Below are 23,244 nucleotides of genomic sequence, written 5' to 3'. Positions count from 1 at the left end.
TCCCCCTAAATACACCTGTACCCCTGCTTCAGCTAGTTCCCTGGCCTAAGCCACCGCTCGAGCCGGGCGCGGAACAGTCTCTGTGCCCGCCCGCCGGGCCCACCCGCCCACTTGGGAACGCCGAGGCCACGCGGGAGTCCGACCCCTCAGCGCTGAACCCAAGTCCCGCACCTTCCTGCGCGCTGCAGCTCCCAGTGCCACGGACCTGTCGGACCCGAGCCCAGACGGTGCAGCACCGACGCGCCCGGGGGCAGGCGCATGTTCCGCGTCCCTGCAGCTGGCCTAGGCAGCCAGGCGCGGAGCAGAAGTGGGGAGCCCGGCAGGGGTTCGCGGCGGGACAGCCCTCTGTCCGGCTCCGTCCAGGCTGCGCCGGCCGGGCGGTGCGGCTACCCGGTGAGGAGGTGACCGCGAGGGAGAGAGGGAGCTCCCAGCCCGCACACAGTGGAAGAGACGCTCGCCGGGTCTGTCCAAGCACGCGCGCTGCCGGCGGCCCGGGGAGAGCATTTTAGCGGAAAAAGGAGCAAATGCTAAACCACAAAAACTTTACCGCTGCCAAGACTAAAGCGATCGAGGCGCAGCAAAGCTCCAAATCTGGGCAAGACTGAAGCTAGATGAGACGCGGGGCCGGGGAGGACCAGAGCAGTGCCGTGGCCCCCGCAAGTGCGGGAGGCTCCTCGGGGATGTCAGAGCCGGGTCCGCCCCGCTCCCGGCCCGCGCTTACCTTGGCGGCTGCATGAGCCCCTGCGGCCCGCGGGGGGTGGCGCTGGCGGGGCTGCGGGCGAAGAGCAGGGTGCCCGGGCGCCGCTCGTCGGCCCCGGGGCAAGGTGGGAGGGGCTCGGCAGGCGCTGGTCCCCGCCGCCCCGGCCGGCTCAGCAGCGGCCCGGGGCACGCCGCCTGCTCCCGGGCTGCATGCCTGCGAGCGCCTGGAGGGGCCGGCCCGGGAGCCAACGGCTAGTGCTTCCCCAGCCCAGCGGCTCGGGCGGCGCAGCCCGCGCTCGGGAGACAACTGCGGAGTCGGGCTGCTCGGGCCAGCCCCCTCCCTCGCCCGGCCCCCGCCCGCCGCCGCCGAGCGCGTAGCGAGGTTCGTTTGCTCGCTAGGGGAGGGGGCGGGCCAGGCGCCCCGGGCGCGGGCGGGGGGCGAGCGGGGGCGGGGCGGGCGGGGCTGGCGGGGAGGGGACGCGGGAGGAGGTGGGGGAGCGGGCTCGGATGGCCCCGCCCCGCCGCGGCCCCACCCTCCCGCACCCGCACGGGTTGCGGAGCAGGGGTGGGTGGCTGGGTGCGCACGCGGTGAAGTCGGGACTTGCCGAAGTGCACCCGTTGTCGCGGGGAGGTGGGGGCGGGTCGTAAGGGCGGCGACCCTCGAGGCGCCTCCAACTTTCCAGATTTCCCGTTGGGATGCTGGGGAGGGCATGTTTTCCACCTTCAGTTCTCTGCTGGTCAACGCGGGAGTTGCTCTGAGGTTTCTGGAATATAGTCACGTCCAGAAGAAACGCCTCTGCTCCCTGCGGAGACGCACCTTTGTTCTACTGAGATGTTAGTTTTGTCTAAGATTTTTCTTTAAAAGAATTTATACACATGTAATACCTTCCTGTGTACAATTCTACACAACTCGGGCGTATCTAGAGTAAAAAGAAGAGCGTATCCCATGCCCTCCCCACTGCAGCTGCTTCCCAGAGGTAACCTCGGGTCAGAGCGTGATCCTCTGCGGTTCTCTCCAGTCCTTGCTTTTACATGCAAACGCACAGACTGCAAGTGAATTCTCAGGGGCTTTTCAAAAGAATGTTTCAGCCACACAGCGCAGGCACACACTGGGAGGCTAGCGGTAAGTCCCCAGAGGCTTCCGGAGTCCCCTTGCAGTGAACAGCACAGAGCCACCCAATGCCGTGTGCAAATCTGAAACCCCAGCTGGGGCATGAAGTCAGCCTAAACACACAGCTCACGCCCAAATTAGCATTGCACGGTTAGAGAGATTTGCCAGTGCGTTTGAGACAGGGTTATGACCTTCCCGTTCCTCCTGAAAACAAGCTGTCTTGGATTATGATACGATGAGAATTCGGATTTGCACAATGAAAAGGTATCCTCCGCATTAAAACACGATCGTTATTTATGCTTGTGGTCTCGAGGGATGTGGGTTTAACTCAATATTCTGCGTTTTATTGGCCAAGTGTATTGAAATAATCTATGGTGGGGAGGTACATAAAATCCATTGATGTAGCAGGAAGGGATTAGATACTGGGATGGGCAGTTTCTATAATTAGTTCTGACCTTGGGCAAGATATTTAGCTCTGCTGGGCCTCAGTTTCTTTAGGTATAAATACAGGAGTTTTGCTCTGTGTGTGTGTGTGTGTGTGTGTGCGCGCGTATGTGTGCGCTGCAGACCTAATAGCGAATAACTGATCCCTTCCCCGTTCTCATTTCAGCTCAACTCCAGTATCTCTTCTTTAGGGAATGGCTCTCCCAGCACCCCATGCTTTTCCTGACAAACCCTGTGTCCTCTAGGATGACCTTTCCGTAAGTGTAAGTGTAGGTCTCTCCCACTAGACTGCAAGCACTGTGAGGAAAGGTCCTCATAGGATCTCCAGTGTCTGGCACATAATAGAACGCTAGAAGGATCTCTGACCATCACCCGGATGGTGGATCTCTTATTACTCTTCCAGATTGCTTGACATTGATGTTGGTAAAGCATCTGTTAAGTGGAAACATCTCATTTTACAGTGAAGTCTTTGGAAAGTACCCAGCAGGGTTTTCCCATCTTGGGGGACCGACAGTTTCCCTGTCTTGAGAAAGGGCAGGTAATTCTTAGCTCAACCACAGGCTGTGGAGACAACCCACTGTTATTTACCTTGATGAGCGGAGGCTCCTGTGGAGAAGACAACGAATATTAATGCTGCTCATTAAGTATTTGATTAAGTTGGAACCATGCATAGGTAGTCGCAATGCACACATGAGCGCTCAGAGCTAAATGAGGCCGTGGGGTGTGTTTATGGCGCGAATTAACAAATGTACATGCTTTCAACGAACAATCTAGAAACATTCCTAATAGAAAGCTCCAGGGAATGCTTGTCTTTCTTTGCTGCAGAGAGCCTGAATTCCTTAAAAATAGGAACAGGAAATAGGCTAACCTGGGTTCAAGTGCTAAAAAAAAAAAAAGAAAGAAAAAAAGGCCATGAAGAAACAAGGGGTAGGGAAGTGAAGGCAGTGAGGGTCTAATTCAGAGCAAGAGTCATGTTAGTTTCTCTCTCGTCACCCGTGCACAGGTTAGAATCTGGCCTTATAATTGTATAGGAAAACGGGAGAGCTGGGGCTCCCATCCTGTCTTGGCCACTGTTCCTCTTCCTCTTCTCTCTCTCTCTCTCTCTCTCTTTAATCAGGGATATGTGCAGTGGCTGGTTCCCCCTCCATGCCCCTTCTGGAAGCCCCGACTTTGTGCGGAGAGCTTTCACCTACAGAAAAGTGGGCAGCGTCAGTGGGGCCTCCGGACTGGAGCAGGAGGAAGGAGGCCCCACGCCCAGTGCAGGGAAAGTGGGTACTACCAGGGCATGGGGGCAATTTGCTGTCTCTGGCTGCTTCAAATGGGGGGTGGCGGCTGCAGGCCGAGCGGGTACCCTGGGAAGGTGGATTCCTGGTGAAACGCATGAAGGGATTCTTTCCCGCTGACAGTACAATGCCAAGTAAATTGGAAGGACTCTTCACTCAGGGTTGGCATTGGGGGCTGTGCCTTTGGATGGGGGGGATCACCCCATTATGGGTTCCTGGGTAAATTGCAGTTTCAGAAGTAAACGGGCAGCTTATAGGAGAAGCAGGTCAGAAGCTCTCATAGGAGCCTGTTAAAGAAGGAGGGACTGGCTGTCCCACACTTGGCCTCAGTAAGACGTCGGGAGGGAATGGGTGCTGGAGACCTGTTTGTTCAGCACAGACCGGAAGAAGCCGTGTAGGCTGGACACATCTCAGGCATTATCTGCTCTTATAAATCCAGCATGCTTCGTGTCCGGGAGCTCTCCACAGCGGGTGTCGTGCTCAACCCTGTGGCAGGCATTTACTTAAGGAAAACAGCCTCTCCCCTTCATATACTTGCAGTCTGGTGCGAGACAGGAAAGAGGCTGAGAAGGTCTCCATGGCTGCATGGTGTGGGCGGGATTGTGCGTGCCTCAGCAGCCCTATCTGATCTCTCTTCCTATCTCATTGTAGTAAAACCAGTGCTTTTGCAAGTGTGGCTTGAAGGCCCATTTCCCCACCTTCCCTTCCCACCAGATCGTGCTCAAAAGCCCCCATGGATGCTTAGGGCTTGACACTGCAAGGTAGAGGGGAACAAGAGACAGAAGGAAGTAAGTACAAATTCAAGGTCATGGGATTTAGAAGGTAGGTGTATTTATTGCTAGTTGGAAGGATTAGGAAAGTCTTCACGGAAGAGGTCTCCCTTGAGATGATCTCTGATAGATGGATTTGAGTCTAGTGTGGGGGCGCATGGGAAGGAGCGTGAGAATTCCGGGGGGAAGAATCACATGAAAAAGGCGTGGGGATGGGAAAAGGTCAGTAAGTTCAATAAGGAGTGATTAAATCTAGTGCGAATGTGGGTCCTGGAGGAGAGATGTGATAGGGAAGGGAGTTGAGGGCTGTATCGTGGAGAACGTTGGTTGCAGAATGAGTAATAGGAAGCCATCGAGGGTTACTGAGCAGAGGAAGGATGCAGATAAAGCCTCACTTTTTGGTAGGTCAGTGGAAGATGGTTTGGAGAAATAGGAGGTGGGAGACCAGCAAAAGATCCTAATAGTCTTGGTATGATGTTATCAGAACATGACTCAAGATGCTGAGTGTACAGGGAAGTAGGGGCTGATGGAGGACCCACATGCTTCACTGGGAGCTGGAGGGATGTCAAAGTATCAGAGGGAGTAAATGCTCATTACAGAGACTGGGAAGTCATGAGGACAAGCTTTGAAGGAGTAGGTGTGGATGGCCATCAGACCGACGGTCATGGTCTCAGCATTGGAGGGAGCCTCAAAACTGTCCTGAGGGCATTACTTGATTTTCCATATTTGATATTATGGTCATGGGTTGAAGCCAAAAAAAATCCAGTGCCTGTGCCCATCATGAAAAAAAAAAAAGCCTAATGAATTCACTGTTGCTTTTTATAGCTTTTTTTCCTATAGGCCAGTTGTTGGCTGTGTAATGGTAAGGACCATAATCAAGGCACACGAGGATTGTTTTGTTTTTGGTTTTGTACTTCGTTGTTGTTAAGAAAGTGGATGGGGCGCCTGGGTGGTTCAGTGGGTTAAAGCCTCTGCCTTAGGCTCAGGTCATGATTTCAGGGTCCTGGGATTGAGTCCCACATCGGGCTCTCTGCTCAGCAGGGAGCCTGCTTCCTCCTCTTTCTCTCTCTCTCTCTGCCTGCCTCTCTGCCTACTTGTGATCTCTGTCAAATAAATTAAAAAAAAAAAAAAGGGGGGGGGGATGACCAGCCTCCAGAACAGAAAGCACGTAAAGCAGTCCTTCACTGTTGTGCGTGAGCTTGGACAGCAGAAGAAGGTGACTGGAACACAGACTTCCATGAGGCCTTGACTGTGCTTTGCTGGCTGGTTTAGCCATGAGAGTAGTTGGAAGGTTTGGGCAGCCACAGTTGCAGGAGAACAGCTGGGATGTGGTCAGCGAGCATATCCACCTGCCCCACAAGAGCACCCGCAGAAGCCCGTCCTTGACAATTTAGAAACCTTGAGGCCAGCTGGCCTGCTGTGTTCCTTCATGGCGACTTGGCAAAGAAGGCAGGCTTGCTGACTTCTTCATCTCGAGGCAGGATCGGCTTGGGTTTTGTTTTGCAGTCACTGGCTCAGTGCCAAGTCTGCCAGAACATTCTATATGAGCTATAGATACTTCCTCCATCCTCATGACGCTCTTTGAGGTGGGTGTCTTTCTAGGGAACTGAGGTTTAAAGAAGTTTCGTGAGTTGAACAGCACGTAGTAGAGTCAGGATTGGAATCTGCGTCCATCTGAATCCCAAACTGGTACATTTCTCACTACTAAGCATGTGCCCCGCCTTTTCCTTCCCGTCCTTTCTCCATCTTTCCTGATGGCCTTATGGAAACACCTACGCTCACCACTGTGGGGAACAGGTTTTTACCCTACTTTCTGCAGTGCTGCGGAAGCTGGTGGAGTATGACTGTATTGTCACCTCCAGCCAAAAGTATCCAGTGTCCACAAGGCAAGCTCTGTAAGCAGATTGGTTTCCTAGTGGACTCCGGAGAGCTTTGTCACACTTGTGAACCATGGAGAAGCGCAGGGAGATACTGGGTTTATTTTAGTATTCAGTGGAACTTACCAGGAAGTAACTGAGTCACACCTATTTCAGGGGAACTTAACGTTGGTCTCTAAATTTGGAACCTGTGGGAAGAAGCGCACAGTCTGATATAAATAAATTGTCATCATGATCGACTAGGGTTTTTGGCTTGCTCCCTGACAAACCCACCGCGTTTTTGAAAAGTAAAATGATTTATTAACGTATGAAAGCCAGATCCCGTGCTCCCCAGAAGCTGGTCTTTCTGGAACAAACCCAGTTCAATAATAATAATAAATAAAATTCGTCTTTTCCCAGAAGATTTAACAATAGATTGGAGGATTGTTAAGTTTTGCTTTATCAATTGTTAAGCATTTATCAAGAAAGAATGTAACACTTCAAATATTTTTATAAATAATTGTATGTAAAAAATTTCTCATGCATGGAGATGGAGGTCTTGTTGATTTTGGTTTCCAACTTAAACTGGCTTTATTTATTTATTGTTTTTTAAGATTTATTTATTTTAGAGAAAGAGGTGTGTGCAAGGGGGCACACAGAGAGAGAATCTCAAGCAGACTCCTCACTGAACCTGAGCCCAACGTGGGGCTGAATTTCATGACTCTGAAATCATGACCTGAGCCAAAATCAAGACTCAGATGCCCTGGATGCGTGGGTGGCTCAGTGGGTTAAGCCTCTGCCTACGGCTCAGGTCATGATCTCAGGGTCCTAGGATCGAGCCCCGAGTTGGGCTCTCTGCTCAGCAGGGATTCTGCTTACCCCTCTCTCTGCCTGCCTCTCAGCCTACTTGTGATCTCTGTCAAATAAAATAAAAATTGTTTAAAAAAAAAAAAGGAAAAATAAGATTCAGATGCCCAACTTACTGAGCCACAAGGGCACCCCTAAACTGGGTTTTGAAGGTACTCCTAGGAGTGCATGAGGCATGGACTCTGTTCCACAGACTAGACACGTTCAGCCATGGACAGGAGTAGGGAAACTCAAGGGTCTACCTGTTGTCTGGAGGTACTGTTTGAGGGGCTCAATTAGTGTTTAACGACAGAGACCACTGGTATTTAAAATAGATGGATCATGTCAAGGTGATGTATCAATTAACATAAGGCTGGAATGCTGTACCAAGAGACCTGGCAATGGTATGACTTAAAGATTAGAGTTCTATCCTTCCTCTCTCACACACCCAGGCCAGGTGGGCTTTCCAGGCTGGAGGCAGGCTCAGGGCCATGTGGTCATTCAGGGATTCAGGCTCCTTCTGAGTCATTGTTCCACAACCCCCGCAAAGACTTACTGCGATCTGCCTTGTTGAAGCCGGCACACTGCCAAGCCCGGCTTGCAGCCTGCAGGAAAGAGAAAGGGTGTGGAGGAGCCACACTCTTCATTTCCTCTAAGACTCCACTGGAGAAAGTTGAATGTCCATACCAGCTGCAAGGGAGGCTGGGAAATTAGTGTGGGTAGGCGGCCATTGTTCTTCTTCCGTGCAATGAGGGAGCTGAGATTTCAGTGCTTAACTAGCCGTATTTGCGGGTCAGCTAGCAGCTGGATACATCTCGATGATCCAGCATAGTGGAGAGGAGGACATGCTTGCTCTGAACCCCAAAGTCCTGGGTTTGAATCCTCGCTCTGCTGTTCTGAGCTGGGAAGGTCACCTCATCTCTCTGAGCTTTGCCTGTTTCCATGGCTGTGCCCTCCTTACAGGGCCGTTGGGAGGATTGTAACACAGCAGATGCTCAATGACCTCCCTTGCAAGGAATGAAAAGCAGCTGGAGGTAGTTTGAGGAGAGGAAGACTTAGTTTACGGGGCTGATCATCCCACAAAACCCGAATGCATGGGTGGCTCAGTGGGTTCATCCAGGTCGTATGGATGAACCTTGGCAGGGAAGTGGAGCTGGAAGCATCTGGAACAGGAGGGACGAGGGGGAAGTCCTCCGAGTCACCCATCCACTAGCAAATACTGCTGGTACTGACTCCGCAATAAATCCTGACCGTATCCAATTTCTCTCCATTGCCACGTGCCCCTCAGGTCCAAGCCACCCTGAAACCTGGCGTGGACGATTGCAGCAGCTCAGGTGACCTGATTCCCTGCCTCCATCCTTGGCTCTTACATTCATTCTTGCACACAGCAGCCAGTGTGAAGTTTAGTAACACTGATGAGATCATACCTCCCGTTTGAGACCTGCAGTTCTTCCCATAGCACGTAGAAAAAATTCCCAGCTTCTTACCCTGGTTTAACAATCCCCACATGATCCAGCTCCAACCCCCTCTCTGTCTTTATCTACCATATTGTCCCTCCTTCACTTGGCTTTAGCTACATGGTCTAGCTAGGTCTGACCATGTTGTCTAAAGCTCAGTCCTGCCTCAGGACCTTTGCACAAGCTGTTTTTGATGCCTGGACCACTCTCACTCCTTTCTCCTTCTCTTACTGGCATCTCAGTTTAAAATTCAGAAACATCTCTGTTTTGTCTCCTACTTTAATTCCCTCCCTAGCACACTATAATAATTGTCTCACTGACTTTTTATTGTTGTCCAATCCCCAGGCCCCATCACTGCAATAAATGCAATCTTTATGAGTGGGGTGCTATTTGTCTTGGTCTTTGATGCATTCTTCTTGCTTAGTAATATTTATTGATTGAAATGATGAATTAGGGACGCCTGTGTGGCTCAGTTGGTTAAGCAGCTGCCTTCGGCTCAGGTCATAATCCCAGCGTCCTGGGATCAAGTCCCACATCGGGCTCCTTGCTCAGTAGGGAGCCTGCTTCTCCCTACTCCCTTCTGCCTCTGCCTGCCATTCTGTCTGCCTGTGCCTGCTCTCTCCCTCTCTCTCTCTGATAAATAAATAAAATATTAAAAAAAAAGAAATGATGAATTAAGCAAAAAAAAATACACTCGCTATTATTTTTTTTAAAAGATTATTTATTTATTTGAGAGAGAGAAAGAGAGAGCACTTGGAAGTGGGGGGAGGAACAGAGGGAAAGGAACAAGTAGACTCCATGTTGTGAGTGCAGAGCCTGACACAGGGCTGGATCTCATGACCCTGAGAGCATGACTTGAGCCCAAACCAAGAGTCAGATGCTTAACGACTGAGCCACCCAGGTGCCCCTATGTTTACTATGCCTGAAACTCTTTTACAACGGAACAGTATATTTTGAATTGCTTTCCATTTCAACAAATACACAACTACCATCCTGTTACCCTGTAAGCGTCCCCTGTTCTATCACTTAGGTATACCGTAACTGATTTCATCAACCCCTTCTGTTGGGGTATTTATTATCTTTTTATTTTTATTTTTTAAAGATTTTATTTATTTATTTGACAGAGAGAGACACAGTGAGAGAGGGAACACAAGCAGGGGAGCAGCAGAGGGAGAGGAAGAAATAGGCTTCCCGCCCAGCAGGGAGCCCAAAGCAGGGCCTGATCACAGGACCCTAATCATGACCTGAGCCAAAGGCAGACCCTTAACAACTGAGCCACCCAGGCACCCCTCTGTTGGAGTATTTAAAGACCATCCTTACATAAGGATATCTCTGTATATTTGTCATTATTTCCTAGAATGCATTTGTGCAGGTGTCGTGATGGAAGATACGCAGGTTTCTGAGGTTTGCTAAGTGGAGAAAAACTGACTTCTAGAAAAATGGCCATTGTTTGTACTTCTTCTCTGGGGTCAGCTTCCTCAGACCCTAGGACACAAGATCGACTGTAACATTATTTTGTCAATTGGATACACTAGACGTACATGCACTGTATCACTCATTGAATCTCACTGTTTCAGTTCACATTTTTAAAAAGTTACCAGTTGCATTCACTATTTTACATCTATTTATCGGCCCTTTGTATTTCAATCTTTTATCTTTCCTGGTGGCCTGTTCACCAGCTTGTCCCTTTTCAGAATGAGCTTCATCTGCAAGTGCTGTTTCTTGATGATCTTTTTCCTCATGTGCCCTCAGAGGCGCACGTTCAGGTGGGAGAACATTTGCAAGGAGGAGGGAAATTGATTCCGGCCTGGCCCGCCAAGCTCCCGAGAGGCCCTGTCCTTCCTCCCATTAGAATATAAATTGGCCATCGCTGATGCTGCTGGAAGCAATGCCCAAAACGTGCATTTGCAAAGAAAAGCCAACAGTGACTAAGAGGCTAGGCTTATATAACCTGGGTCAGGGGTGTGCCCCCCCTTGGGAATAACATGGGGCCTTCCCTCCTGGTGCAAAGCTGTGGCATCAGCATCTTCATCCGAACGAAGGCTTCTATTTCTCCATTCTGCAGGTCTGTGCGGAGCCGCGTACACAGCGATCCGATGGGCATCCAGTGCAGACTATGTGGTGTCCAGTGATGCCTTACTGGGTCTTTGTGGGGCATTTGGAGCAACTAAGGCTTGGTGGTAAGATGAAAGCAGGCAGCCTTCCTTGCACAGTGGACCCAGGAACAGGCTATACTGCAGAGCAGGCTGCCCTTTGGGCCAGGCCTCTGTCACCCCTGAAGTCAAAGATTCAGACTTAAGTTGACCTGGGAAACCCATCCTTAAGGGGTAAATAACGGCCTCGACATTTGGTCGTCTGTCCGTCATGCTTCTACTCTTTCTCCAGGGAGGGGATGGCTTTCAGAAGAGCCAATATATGCTCTTACCTACGTTTCCCAGAGTAGCTCCCAGCAGAACATCGGGGCCCTTGAACCCACTGCTCTTTGCTGAGCAATGATGGAGATGTAGCCTGGGTCCCTGCACACGGCAGAGGGAGGGGACTTGTACCCAAACCAGGGCTTCTGGAGCAGTGGTTGGCTTTTCAGAAAGCTTGAGGTTCATCGTCAACTGCTGGGCTCTTTCGTACTCGGGAGGGTTTCTCTTTCTGTGTGGTGTGTTTGCATACCTGTATTTGTGCCTGAGTTCAAGTGCTTTTTCTTAAAAAGTGCTAGCAGAAAGTAGTTCTTTTAAAAATATCCTTTCTTTCCTAGGGGTGCCTGGGTTACTCAATGGGTTAAGCCTCTGCTTTTGGCTCAGGTCATGATCTCAGGGTCCTGGGATCGAGCCCCGCATTGGGCTTTGCTCAGCAGGGGGCCTACTTTCCTCCTCTGTCTGCCTGCCTCTCTGCCTACTTGTTCTCTCTCTCTGTCAAATAAATAAATAAATAAATAACCTTAAAAAAAAAATCCTTTCTTGACACAACAAAGAGCTAACAAATGCATATATATTTCTCCATTTTTTCCCCCTGAAAATCTGTTAACTCCCCAAATCATTGGCTCTACAGATTTCAGGGAGAGGCTCTCCATGTAATCGTGCCTATGACTTTCTGTGTTAACGGGAGGCTTGGGGGACTTCTTGCATTAAGCCTCAAAAGAATGACACCACCTCCTTTCAGTTGCTGAGAAGGCCTTTTCCTTACCCAGGGTGGGAACTGGGGCACCTCCATCACTCTGGGGAGGGGCAGTGATGCCAAATTCCGGTGGGCCCCTGGGTTGGCACAGATGTGGGAGGTGGCACAGCGTGTGTGGTGGGGGTGTGAGGTCCTTGGATCACAGGCCCGAGAAGATTCTGGAAGGAAAACTGAGGAAGCAAAGTAAGAGCAGTGTCTTCTCGATGACTCTCTCCCTCTCCTTCCCTACCTCCCAGCTTCCTCAGATGGCTTCACTTTAGGAATCTCAGGGCCTCCAGGGAAATTTTATGCAGCGGAAGTTAACTTGCCTGTTTTTAAATAACCAGGGTCTGGACATCGGATTTTTAATTTTAGAAAACTCCAAAAATAAGGCATAAAGACAAATATAAGAAAATCGAAGCTTTCCAATTTTTCCCATTGTTGGAAAAGCACGATAAAGTTTTCGGAAGCAAGAGCTGGAAAACAGAATCAGTTAAATGGTTGCAGAAGGACAGCAGGCAGGGGTCCCCTTGTTGTCCCCTGTGTCATCATCTTTGCTAATTCTCAGTACAGGAGACTTCAGGGGTTTTGTTATAAGATAAGAGCCCAGTGTCGAATTCCTGGGACAACAGTTCCCTCCGGTCTACAGTGAGATCTTGGATCTGACCTACGGCTTCTGTGTCACAAAGACTCTGCAACAGAGCAGGCCGAAGCTTGTCCTCCCCACCCCCGCTCCCTCCCAAAGAGAACCTCAATTTCTTTGCAATTATATTTAAGCAGCCATTTTATGAGATGCCAGAGGCAAGGCTGGACTCCATAGTCACTGTGTTTCGGCCAAGTCCAGTGCAGGCTGTATTATACGTGGACAGGTACAGCCCGGTGCTTTGGGGCACTGAGTCAGTCCTACGGAGACCCCATGATTTGCTCTTCTGCCTGTCTTGGTGTTTTCATACTACAGAGGTGGGGGTAGTGGTAGGGGTGGAGTGAGGGAGTTGTGCTTTTGGAGAACAGAAGAGCTTAGGAAATGTAATTCTACTGTCTTTATAAAGGCAGCAAAGGGAATCTCACAGCAGGTGTGGGAAAAAGCCCCTGGGGTGCATTTTCCCCAGAGGGCTGAGTGGGGCATGGAGGGGGTCTAGACACAACTCAGAGGGGATTGGCCCTGGGGAAGGTGGGCTTCTGCAAGGGGTAGTCTGGGCAGGAGGATTCTCAAGTTCAGCAGGAAGGTCTACAGCCACCTGTTACCTACAGAGGAACTGGTGGGAAAGCCTGGGGGCAGGCGGAAGGGCAGGGAGTCTCTTAGGGCAGCAGGTGGAAGGTCGCCTTCATTGAAAGAATATCTGGGGACCCCAAGGGCGGGGGCTTCAGAGCAGTGGAGACCCCTTGTCCCCAAGGAGACGAACTAGCCAGAAGTCACGGCCACTTCTAGATGATTAAACATTCTGTATGCTCTTAGACCAGTTTGAAAGATTTTCTTATCTCCCTGAAAAGTAGTCATAATGGAAAAATCTAAAATTACATTTTGTAAACAGATCAGTGAAATTATAACCCAATCTACCTATAACTGAAAAATAACACTTAGGTGTGTGAGGGGAGTCATGTGCTCCTGGAAATTCTTGGTGTGCCTGTGGATTGTTGGGTCCTCTGCAGCGGTCCCCAGATGCCTGGGGTCCTTGGCCTACCAGGGGAACCAGTAAACTAGAAGTTCAAAAAATCAGGTCCCTCCCCTGCAAAGTTTAGTGGAGGAAATTGAGGAGCTTACAAATCCATGTTTTCAGCCCAGGTTCAGTCCTGATTTTGAACACTCATATCCAAATGCTCTGAGTGACCTGGATGTTTCATAGGCAAACCTCAACATTGCCAGACCGAATTCTATTCTGGATTCCTCTGTCTTCCTCGGCAGGAAGTCTCCTCCCCGTATCTCACTGGTTGCCATGTTTGGCCCATTTTATTTCCTAAAGCCTTTCTGGACTCCCCAAAGCCCACCCCTCTCTGTCCATTGGCTTCCAAGGCCCAGCTCAGGCCCCCAGTGGCTGTCACCAAGGACTATGGGAACCCTTTCCAATAACAACCCTTCAGAAGTGCCCATTTTGCCACTCACTTCCGTGCTTAAGACCTCACCCCATGAAAAAATGCTCAGCATCAGTCGTCATTCGCAAAACGCACATCGGAATCGGGAGACACCACCACACACCTATCAGGATGGCCAACATAAAACCAGGGACATCACCAAATGCTGGTGAGGACGCACCCAAGCTACATCGCTCATACGTTGTGGGTGAGAATGTAGCATGGACCAGAGCTGACAAACACATTCTGGAAAACTGTTGGGCAATTACTTAAAAAGCAAACAAACAAACAAACAAACATGCAACTACTAGAGACCCCAGCAAGGGCATTTCTGAGCACTTACCCCAGAGGAATAAAAACTCATGTTCACCCAGAGCCCTATCCTCAAAAGTTCAGAGCAGCTTTATTCGTAATAGTCCCAAACTGTCCTTCCATAGGCCAGATGTCCCTTAATAATAGGTGGTTAAGCAAACTGGGACACAGCCATGGAGCGTACCCAAGAATGAGAAGGAGCCAGCCGCTGAGACCTGTATCAGATTGGATGCACCTCCAGGAAATGATGCTGGGTGCAGAAGATCAAACCAAGAAGGTCTGTATGAGTGAGATGAAGGTATGATTCCATTCACATGCCATTCTTGAAAGGATACCATTTTGTAAATGGAGGACAGGGGTTTGGGATGGGGAGCAGGGTTGGAGGGGTGTGGATGTGATTATAAAAGAGCAGCATAAAGGATCCCTATGGTGGGACTGTCCTAGCTTGACGGTGGTGGTGGATACCCAAACCCATATGGGCAGTAAAATTGCACACACACACACACACACACACACACACATACAAGTAGAATGGGGGAGTCAGAATACATTAATTGTACTAGTGTAAATATTGTGGCTGTGATATTGTACCAGAGTCTTACAAAGAATTACCAGGGGACAAACTTTACAATAGGTAAAGTATAAGGTTTTTTCCTTTTATTTATTTTTTTTTTAAAGATTAAAAAAAATTTTTTTTAAAGTAATCTTTATACCCAGCTTGGGGCTTGAACTCACAACCGAGATCAGGAGTTATATGCTCTACTGACTGGAGCCAGTCAGACACCCTAGAAAATTTTCCATATTATTACAACCATGAATCTATAATGAGCTCAATTTAAAAAACTGTTAAAATGTGAAAATGTGTTTGTGTTAAAATGTATGTAGGTGGTGAAACGTACATAACAGGAAATTGACCATTGTAGTCTTCTTAAGTGGTACTTCCGGGCATTTAGCACATTCACATTGGTATGCAGTTATCACTACCGTCCGTCTCCAGAACTTCTGCACCTTCCCAGCTTACTCTCTGTACCCAATAAAAGCTAACTTCCCATTTTCCCTTTCCCTATTCACTGGGAAGAAACACTAAACCCTCCAGAGCATCTCACCATCCACAGCACGACCTTTCTCAGTGACCTTGATCTGCCCTTGTTCCGCAGGCTCATCTGCCCACGGTTCCCTGCACCCTGTCTTGCTTTATCTCATCCTTGTCGGGATACCTCCTCTCCACCTTGCAGATTCTATTTCAGGGTCCTTCTGAGGTCTGGGAGGAGGCCAGTGTGTTTGCACAGTCATACCTTTTTGTCAATTTGCAAAAATAAAATATTTTCATTGCAATCAGGAGCCACCTTGGGCATGTCCCGTCCTTGTCCCTCACTGCCCCTGCCATACCTAAAGTTGTTGACTACTTCCTATGTTTTATCTGTTACATGTTTTCTTTTCAGGTTGGCTAAGCTTGGATTTTTTTCTTTAAGGAATTTAAGTGTCTTGAGAATCTCTGCCTATGATGAAGCTGTTCGAGCCTTGCAGTGTAGGATGTGTTGAGAGCTCCAAAATATATTTTCGAAGACTTGGAAGAGGAGATCGAACATAAATGAGAAGCATTCAAAGCTTATGCAAAAAAGTTGATAAACCTTCAATATGCATTTTTCTTAGAATTTGGAAGGATGCTTTGGAACATGTCAATAAAAGAAGTGAGAAAACACAGACTCCTAATTTGGATGAAAATGAACCTATTGTGTCGTCTTTAAATTTATTAAAGAACTGAGAGCAGCATAAGTGTACAGAAATTGGATTCCCATGTCGTATGCCCAAAGTGAATGTAACATGTGGTCAACTCTACTCCAGTGAACTAATATAAAATAATAATGGGAAACCAAACAAAAAAGAGCTGAGAGCAAATTAACGGATTATATACAAAATGTAATTTAAAAAACCATGAAATTGATAGAAATCATTCTGACGTTAAAGATTATGAAAAAATTTTAAAGATATGTCAAAGGTAGAAATTCATTAAGAGAAAGATATTCTCTTTCTAATGGAAGTGATGAGTAAGCCCTCAGATTTTTTGATAACTAGATTAGTTAACTGAAAGGATCAAACATTTGTACACCTTGGGAAAAGATAGAAGTTTCTTGCTGATTTGCACACAAACATGGATATCAACAATATAATTTAAACTTAAAACACATAATATAATGAGGACATCGACAGCAAAGTGGTTAATGAGTTTCATCAATTCAGAGAATTTGAGGACAGCAAGATGAGTCACCGCCCAAGAAAACTCGGAATACCCTGAAATCTCACAGCTCATATATAAACCTTCAGAGGTTTTTCTCAGTTTTGACAACAATCCTGAAATTTACACAGCCGCCTCAGAAATTAGCAAGAAGTGCAAAGAATTGGTTCTAAACTGTTAAGAATAAAAATAAAATTTCTATCCACCATGGGAGAGGAAGGACAACATTATCCATTTTCTCTGTAAAAAATATTGCATTGTTATAGGATGGGGCAATCGAAGAGTGGGCAGGACAAACATATAGGGATGAAAGTATTGCAGAGGTGAATCAGGCAGATCATGAATGAAATTATTGTGTCTCTTTCTTTCTTTCCTTTTGTCTCTTTCTTTTCTTTCCTGCAAACTGTAATGTTTGCAGTATTTGATCAACTTTTTAAAATTTGCAGTGTGGTGTTTTCTTGTGCTAAGTGAATATTCATTTTGGCACCTAATTTTGTGTTCATAGATTTGTATCTGAAAGACACTCCCCAGATGACATGCGCCTCAGGTCCCACAAAATCTGGATCTATGCGCACTGCGCTTCTCTGCTCACCGCGCTTCTCTGCTCTTCTCTTAGCTGCATAACCGCCAGGCACGTTCTAAGACTCTTGTCTCATGGTGTCCTTCCTAACAGTAAAAAAGCAAACCCTGAAAACCTTTGCATATGTTTTTATTTTCCCTACTGTAAACAGTATCATATGATGGACAAGGACACGTACCCAGGCCCCTGCTGGCTGGGTTTGAATTCCAGCAACTGGCCTGGTAGCTTTGTGACCTCAGGCAAATCCCTTATGCTCTACAACTCAATACTTTCTTCTGGAAAACCGGGATAATAGTTACATTCTTAGAATATCATTGTGATGGTAGTGATTTTAAAAAGTCTAGCGTATGTTTCCAGTATCTAGCGAGGTATCTGTCAGAAAGCCTGGTATGCAGTAGGTGCTCTATAAAGGTCAGGTTAATTTGAATGTGTGGACTGGTTGCAGTGTGGCTGAGGCCCATGGCTTCATAGAGGGTGACATTTTGTAAATTCATCTCTTTAGTCCTGGATTTTGTGAATATGAAACAGTGGTTTCCAAATTGAGATCTTCCGAGTTCCAGAATCCTGAGTTAGTAAACATAAAATAGTATGTGACTTTATTACCTACTAAAGTGAACATTCAGGGAAGCTCAATTTCAGCTCTCTTGACAATTTCTTGGTTTTTGCTCTTGACTCTGATTCTTCAAATATTTTCTCTAAGCAAGCAGGATATAAATAGAAACAACATCCCAATTCCAGACTTTGTGATTACAAGCTCATAGTAATCTTATTATTAATAGTTGTCCATCTTTAACATCCTTATTTTCCTCCCCTTTAGAAGTATCCACAGTAACTTGCATTTTTATAAATCTCTAGATTCGGGAGGTATGTGTTTGTGATAGGTCATTTTGCGTGTTCACTTGGCTAGGTTATGGTGCCCAGTTTGCCCAAACACTAGTGCAGGGTACTTTTTAGACATGATTAACATTTGCAGTCAGTTGACTTTCTTTATTTAACTTTTTTGAGTCAGTTGACTTTTAAAGAAAGTGCCTTCCATGATGTGGGTGGGCCTTATCTAACCAGTTGAAGGCTACTGAGAGGAAGACGGGTTTAGCGATAAGAAGGCATTCTGCCTCCCCACCGAAACGTAGAAACCCTGCTTGAGTTTCCAGCCTGCTGGCCTCCCCAGCAAATTTTTTGCTAGCCCCCACAATCATGTGAGCCAATTTCTTAAAATAAATCTGCTTGTATATATCCGGTTCCATTTCTCTGGAGGCCGTGACTAATACAGCACTCAAACAGGTCAGCTCCAGACATAGGAGGAGCGTGCGTTCATTCTTTGGTTCATCTATGCAGTAATAACTTCTATGCACACAGCATTCTGGAGGGCATTGGACATGATTTGTGTGAACTATCACAGGAAGCACGACGGGCTCATACTGTACGCTTCCCTGAAAATGCCCCGTAGAATCTAATTAAGCAATAAGGAAATCCGTATTACAGGAGCTGGGAGACTTATCCTAGGTTTGGTTAAAGGCCTCCTTTCTAGGAACTCCAGAGTCAACACTCGTCCCACTTAGAAGATGAGACTTTCAGCAGAATGTTCCAAACATGAGATCCTGACCCATGCCGCAGCGGCCGAGATGGACCTCAAGGTCATCACGCTAAGTGAAATAAGCCAGTTGCAACAAGACAAATACTGTATAATTCCGCTTCTCTGAGGTGCCCGGAGTAGTCCGAGGCACAGACGCAGGAAGGATGGTGGTTGCCAGGGTTGGGGGAGGGGAGGATGGGGAGCAGTATGGGATGATGAGGAAGTTCTGGAGACGGATGGTGGTGAAGGTCGCACGACAGTGTGAATGCACTTAATGTCGCTGAACTGTATGCTTTGAAATGGTTGACATTGGTAAATTTGGTAAAAAATGGTACATTTTATATTACACGTCTTTTCTTACCACCCTCCCTTTCCCGCCAAAGCTGTACAGGCTTTTCGAGGGCAAGGAGTCTGGGAACTTGATCCTGAGGCAACTTCACCATTCCGAAAGCCCCCGTGCCATTCTTTGGCTCCTAGCTGAGCCTGCACCTGTCTCCCTAACATCCCCATCTCAAGCCATTCATTTAGACAGGAATGTGGTCGCAACCAGGACAAACCCATCGGTGCCTGGAAGGACAGAATGGTAGTAGCACCGGGAAGCAGAACAAGGTAAGCCAGGAGAGCCGCTGGAAGGCCTTCCTTCAAGCCACCCACTTGTTCCACTGGGGATGGGACAAGCATCCCCAGATCTGGCTTCCCCATCCTCTCCGCCAGTCATCTTGGAGCATGAGGATAGCGGTGCCTGGGGGACGTGAATGCCAGACCTGCCTGGGTTTCTGAGACCACACTCCTCGCCCCCCATCCGTAAGGGTGAAGTCCAGCCTTCTTTCCGTTACTGAGCTGCCACTTCAGACATCAGTCGGCACAACCATTCCCAGGGCACCTCATTCTCACCTTGGAGGGCCAGGGGAAACCGGAGCTCGCAGCTTTCCCTCTGGGAGACAGAGTGTGGCGGCTGTGGGATATGGGAGGTCAGGAAGGAAACATAAGGCAGATTCCCTGGGACCTGCTGGCCTCTCAGCCGCCATGTGCTGCTGGCTGCGGCCGGAGCCACATTTTCCTGCAGACTTCTCACTTCTCCCAACAAGAAATGTTGCCCTTGAATCAAGACAGTGGTTAAATACCTCTAAATAATTAATCGTTCTCTTGAATTGGTGTTCTCTGCCTGCTTATGCTTTTCTGGCTGCTTTTGCTTGTCTTTCCCCCTTTTTGATTCAAAGATGGGATTAATAATTTATGAGCAGATGTGTGGTGCCATGCACTCACGCTCACACGCACGGGGGGAGAAGGCCCCTCCTTCCCCTGCATGTGGGAATCGATAGGAGGGAAGTCAGAGCCTCCAACATCAGACTCTTTCCTGCTCTTTCTGGAACAGAAATGAGGGTCAAGTCTATGTATAGGTTTGGCCTGGTTCAAGCTCAAGAGCTTCTTATTCTGTTCAACAATGTTGACAGGCGCTGGGTCCCCACAGACCTTAAATAGAGCAATAATACATTCTGTGACAAAGAGCTCCGAGGGGGAGAAATTAGGAAATGGAAAATGAATGTTATTTTTTAATTCAGCCAGGACTCCAAAAGGGGGGTGGGTAAGGGAATCTAATAAGGAGGCAGAGTTGCTGGAGAGAAGACTCTGGAATGTTTGCAGTCCCCGTTACTGAAGTTGGTGGCCCCCGAGAAATGGGGAGCAAAGCAGGATTGGACCAGGCACAGGGGATCGCTGGTGAATGTTTTAGATGGGCCGATAAGAGACATCCCAAGGAAAGCTAGAATGGAACCGTGTGTGGAAAATGCCCCATTTTCAGAACGTCTGTGGGGACAGATGAAAAAGTGATCAACAGGTTTGCTCTGAGAAGGAGAACGGGGGCGGGGGACAGGACCGGCAGGACAGTCCTTGTCAACTAGACTGTTTCAGAACCTTTTTTTTTTTTTTTAAAGATTTTATTTATTTATTTGACACAGAGAGATCACAAGTAGGTAGAGAGGTGGCCAGAGAGAGAGGAGGAAGCAGGCTCCCCGCTGAGCAGAGAGCCCGATGCGGGACTCGACCCCAGGACCCTGAGATCATGACCTGAGCCCAAGGCAATGGCCTAACCCACTGAGCCACCCAGACGCCCGACTGTTTCAGAACCTTGAATATCAGCGGCACTTGTGTGTGTTACTTTCCTACAAAAACCACGACAGATAAATAAAGACACGAGGGGCACGAATCGGGGGGCAGATTTAAAGAGGCTTCTTTGTGGTGAACGAAGAGAAGTCAGAAACGTGCAGATTGTACGAGGACCTGTTTTCTGGTCTGTAAATATTTTGACAAAATAAATCTTATAAAGATGTAAAGGAGAGTTCCACGAGGCGGCACCGTACCCTGTGATTTTATGTGTCCGTCAGAGATGGCAGATTATCAGCTATTTCACACGGTCAGACCCAGGATATCTCCATCTTGGCACTGAGGATATTTTGATACTATTTTGCTGAGCTGTGGGACTGACCTACGTGATCTAGGTTGTTGAGTGGCATCCCTGACCTTGACTCACCAGAAGAGCATTAAATCAAGTGTGGGGCTTAGGCCCTCCTAATTCAGGTGCCCCGTTCAGCTGTGTGATGTAGACACCCATGAGGCTAACTCTGGTCTCCAGACATTGCCAAATGTGAGAACCACTGCTTTTTTTTTTTAAGATTTTATTTATTTATTTATTTGACAGACAGGGATCACAGGTGGGCAGTGAGGCAGGCTGAGTGAGAAGAGGGAAGCAGACTCTCCGCTGAGCAGAGAGCCCGATGTGGGGCTCAATCCCAGGGTCCTGAGATCATGACCTGAGCTAAAGGCAGAGGCTTTAACCCACTGAGCCACCCAGGCACCCTAGAACCACTGGTTTAATCTAATAAACTTAGGTCTATTTAGACACATACTCAGAGTCACAGAGAAAGTCCATCTTTTGTTTTTTTTTTGACAGTAAAGACACATTTATTATAAAATAATGTTTGTTTCATGATGAGAGTAGAAAAGTAACATTAGGGAGCTATTAAAAAGGCTCTGGAGCTCAGTCTCTGAGGACTGAGGTGAGAGGCTTTTGCTTTACTCTGGGAGCAGAGCGTCCCGAGGCTCGCTGAGCTCAGGGGACAGGTGTGCACAGCACGCACGGGGAGTAAGCCGTTCCGGTCCTGCTGGAAGCCCAAGGTGCTTACACGGTCCGGACAAGATGCTCTGGCCACGACGATCGAAGGGAACTTGAGGGCCCCAGGGAACTGCTTTTGAGAAGGGCCAGGATGGGACAACCTTGTTCCTCCCAACACTGGATGTGGAACTGAAGGCTGGATCAGGCTAAAGGCTGATGGTCCTGGTTCAGAAGATGATGCCCAGTGGCCTTCTGCTCAGTTTGTTGCCCAAATGTCTGTGCCAAAGAAGAGTGGAACCTTTCCCAGGACAACCTGACCCACCAGTTCTCAGTGGTGTGGTTAAAGAGCGGAAATATCTATGGTCTCACCCCGTGGAGGGCTGCTGAATGAAATGTTTGTACTCCCAATCTGGTCCATACTGGAGAAGACCTTCAGGGTGAACACCTCAGGCAGCAGCTCTGAGCCACAGAAGAAGAGTGAGATGCTGTTCATGATGGCTTCCGGTGGAGCACATAGGTCTATGGCAGATAATCGGAGGCCACTGTGACAGGTGGGAAGGTCAAGGCCATGCTAATGCCAAGGGGCATCTTTTGTTGGCAGAGGTTTCCCTTTGTACCAAAAAATAGTTGAACTCCTTCAACTCCAAGGCAAAGGAGAAACATCACCATGTCTAGGACTAGATTCACTGTTGGATATGGTAACAGGAGAGCTTTAAACATAAATATGAAGAGTTCCAGCAGGATTCAGGTAACATAGTACCACCTGTTCAGAAAGAACAGGATTTCCAGTGGTGGAGGTGAATGCCAGCCATGTCCTTCTGGAAACCATCTTTAGTGCCCCTGGAAACTGTGTAGGCCACACAGCTGCTCCAAGAACTTCTTTAATTTTTTTTTTAAAGCATAAAATTGGATGAAGTCCTAAGAAATGCTACAGCAGAACATCTAGAAATTTGGCTGGCAGCCAAATCTGGCCCGCCATCTGTTTTTGTAAATAAAGTTTTATTGAAACACAGTCATGCTCATTTGTTTACATACAGTCTGTGGCCACGTTCCCCTAAGACAGCAGTGTTGAGAAGTTCCAACCGAGACCATATGGGCTGCAAAGACTAAAGTAGTTGTTATTTGTCCTTTTACAGAAAAAGTTTGCTGACCCTGCTCTAAATGATTGAGTTTTCAACTTGTGATGGTGGTGGTGGTAGAAAAGATGGAATTAGCTAGAAGTCTGTGGGTGTGTGGTCCTCTGGCCCCTATTGTCCACACCAGCTAGAGCAGTGAGGGTTCTTGTTGCAAAGATAGTAGAGAATTACTTCTGCTTAGGTAAGGGAAGGAAAATGTATAGGAAGGGTATCAAGGGTGCTCAGAATCAGTAGGTGGTTTAATTAATGCATGAAATCATGTGTGGAACACATGAAAAGTAATGCCTTGGATTCTTTTAGTGTCCAGCTTCCTCAATCAGAGTTCACAAGAGAGAAAATGATCAGGATGGAGCTCTTTGAGTGTTAAAAAGAGTTACAGGCTGAACAAATGTAGGGTCTAGGTTAGTTTTTGTTTTATCTGAACAGGTTCACTTCATTCCTAATAAATATTCTTTTACATTTTGGCTCTTTTTTCCTCCCATTTTTGAAAAATATTACATGTCTTGAAAGAAGTGCTTGGTGAAAACAATCGAAAGGAAGGCAGTCTGATGGAAACTCAAGTAGTTTTGCAGGAGTAATAATAATTATGTTGGTAGGTTCCCTGCCTAAGCC

General features: G+C 47.8%; 1 protein-coding gene, 1 long non-coding RNA gene and 1 pseudogene across 5 annotated transcripts in view; 1 reads left to right on the top strand and 2 right to left on the bottom strand.

Moving 5' to 3' along the window:
• RGMA (repulsive guidance molecule BMP co-receptor a) overlaps window positions 1-1,086 on the bottom strand; it is a 44,948-nt gene extending 43,862 nt beyond the window's left edge. The window contains exon 1 of the mRNA XM_082736716.1: window positions 722-1,086. Within this exon, the coding sequence (XP_082592842.1) occupies window positions 722-735 (14 nt within the window). The 5' untranslated portion in view covers window positions 736-1,086. The remainder of the gene's footprint in view (window positions 1-721) is intronic.
• A 915-nt stretch (window positions 1,087-2,001) lies between these two features.
• Window positions 2,002-15,792, top strand: LOC309867673. Of its 3 annotated transcripts, none has more exons than XR_014313299.1 (4): window positions 2,002-2,074; window positions 10,532-10,646; window positions 14,121-14,272; window positions 15,468-15,792. It is a non-coding gene; the product is annotated as an uncharacterized lncRNA (long non-coding RNA). The 3 variants fall into 3 exon arrangements; XR_014313300.1 differs by lacking the exon at window positions 2,002-2,074 and adding an exon at window positions 2,488-2,517; XR_014313301.1 differs by lacking the exon at window positions 2,002-2,074 and adding an exon at window positions 2,488-2,517 and having other exon boundaries at window positions 15,438-15,792.
• Window positions 15,793-21,836: 6,044 nt separating this feature from the next.
• LOC309866677 (transmembrane protein 216 pseudogene) lies at window positions 21,837-22,169 on the bottom strand (annotated as a pseudogene). The gene has a single exon. The product of its transcript is annotated as a transmembrane protein 216 pseudogene (transcript).
• Between the last annotated feature and the right edge of the window lie 1,075 nt (window positions 22,170-23,244).

Source organism: Mustela nivalis (assembly GCF_964662115.1).
Source record: "Mustela nivalis genome assembly, chromosome: 6".
Taxonomy (NCBI): Eukaryota; Metazoa; Chordata; class Mammalia; order Carnivora; family Mustelidae; genus Mustela; species Mustela nivalis.
Note: the sequence above shows the minus strand (reverse complement) of the source record. Positions and strands in the feature narration are given on the sequence as shown.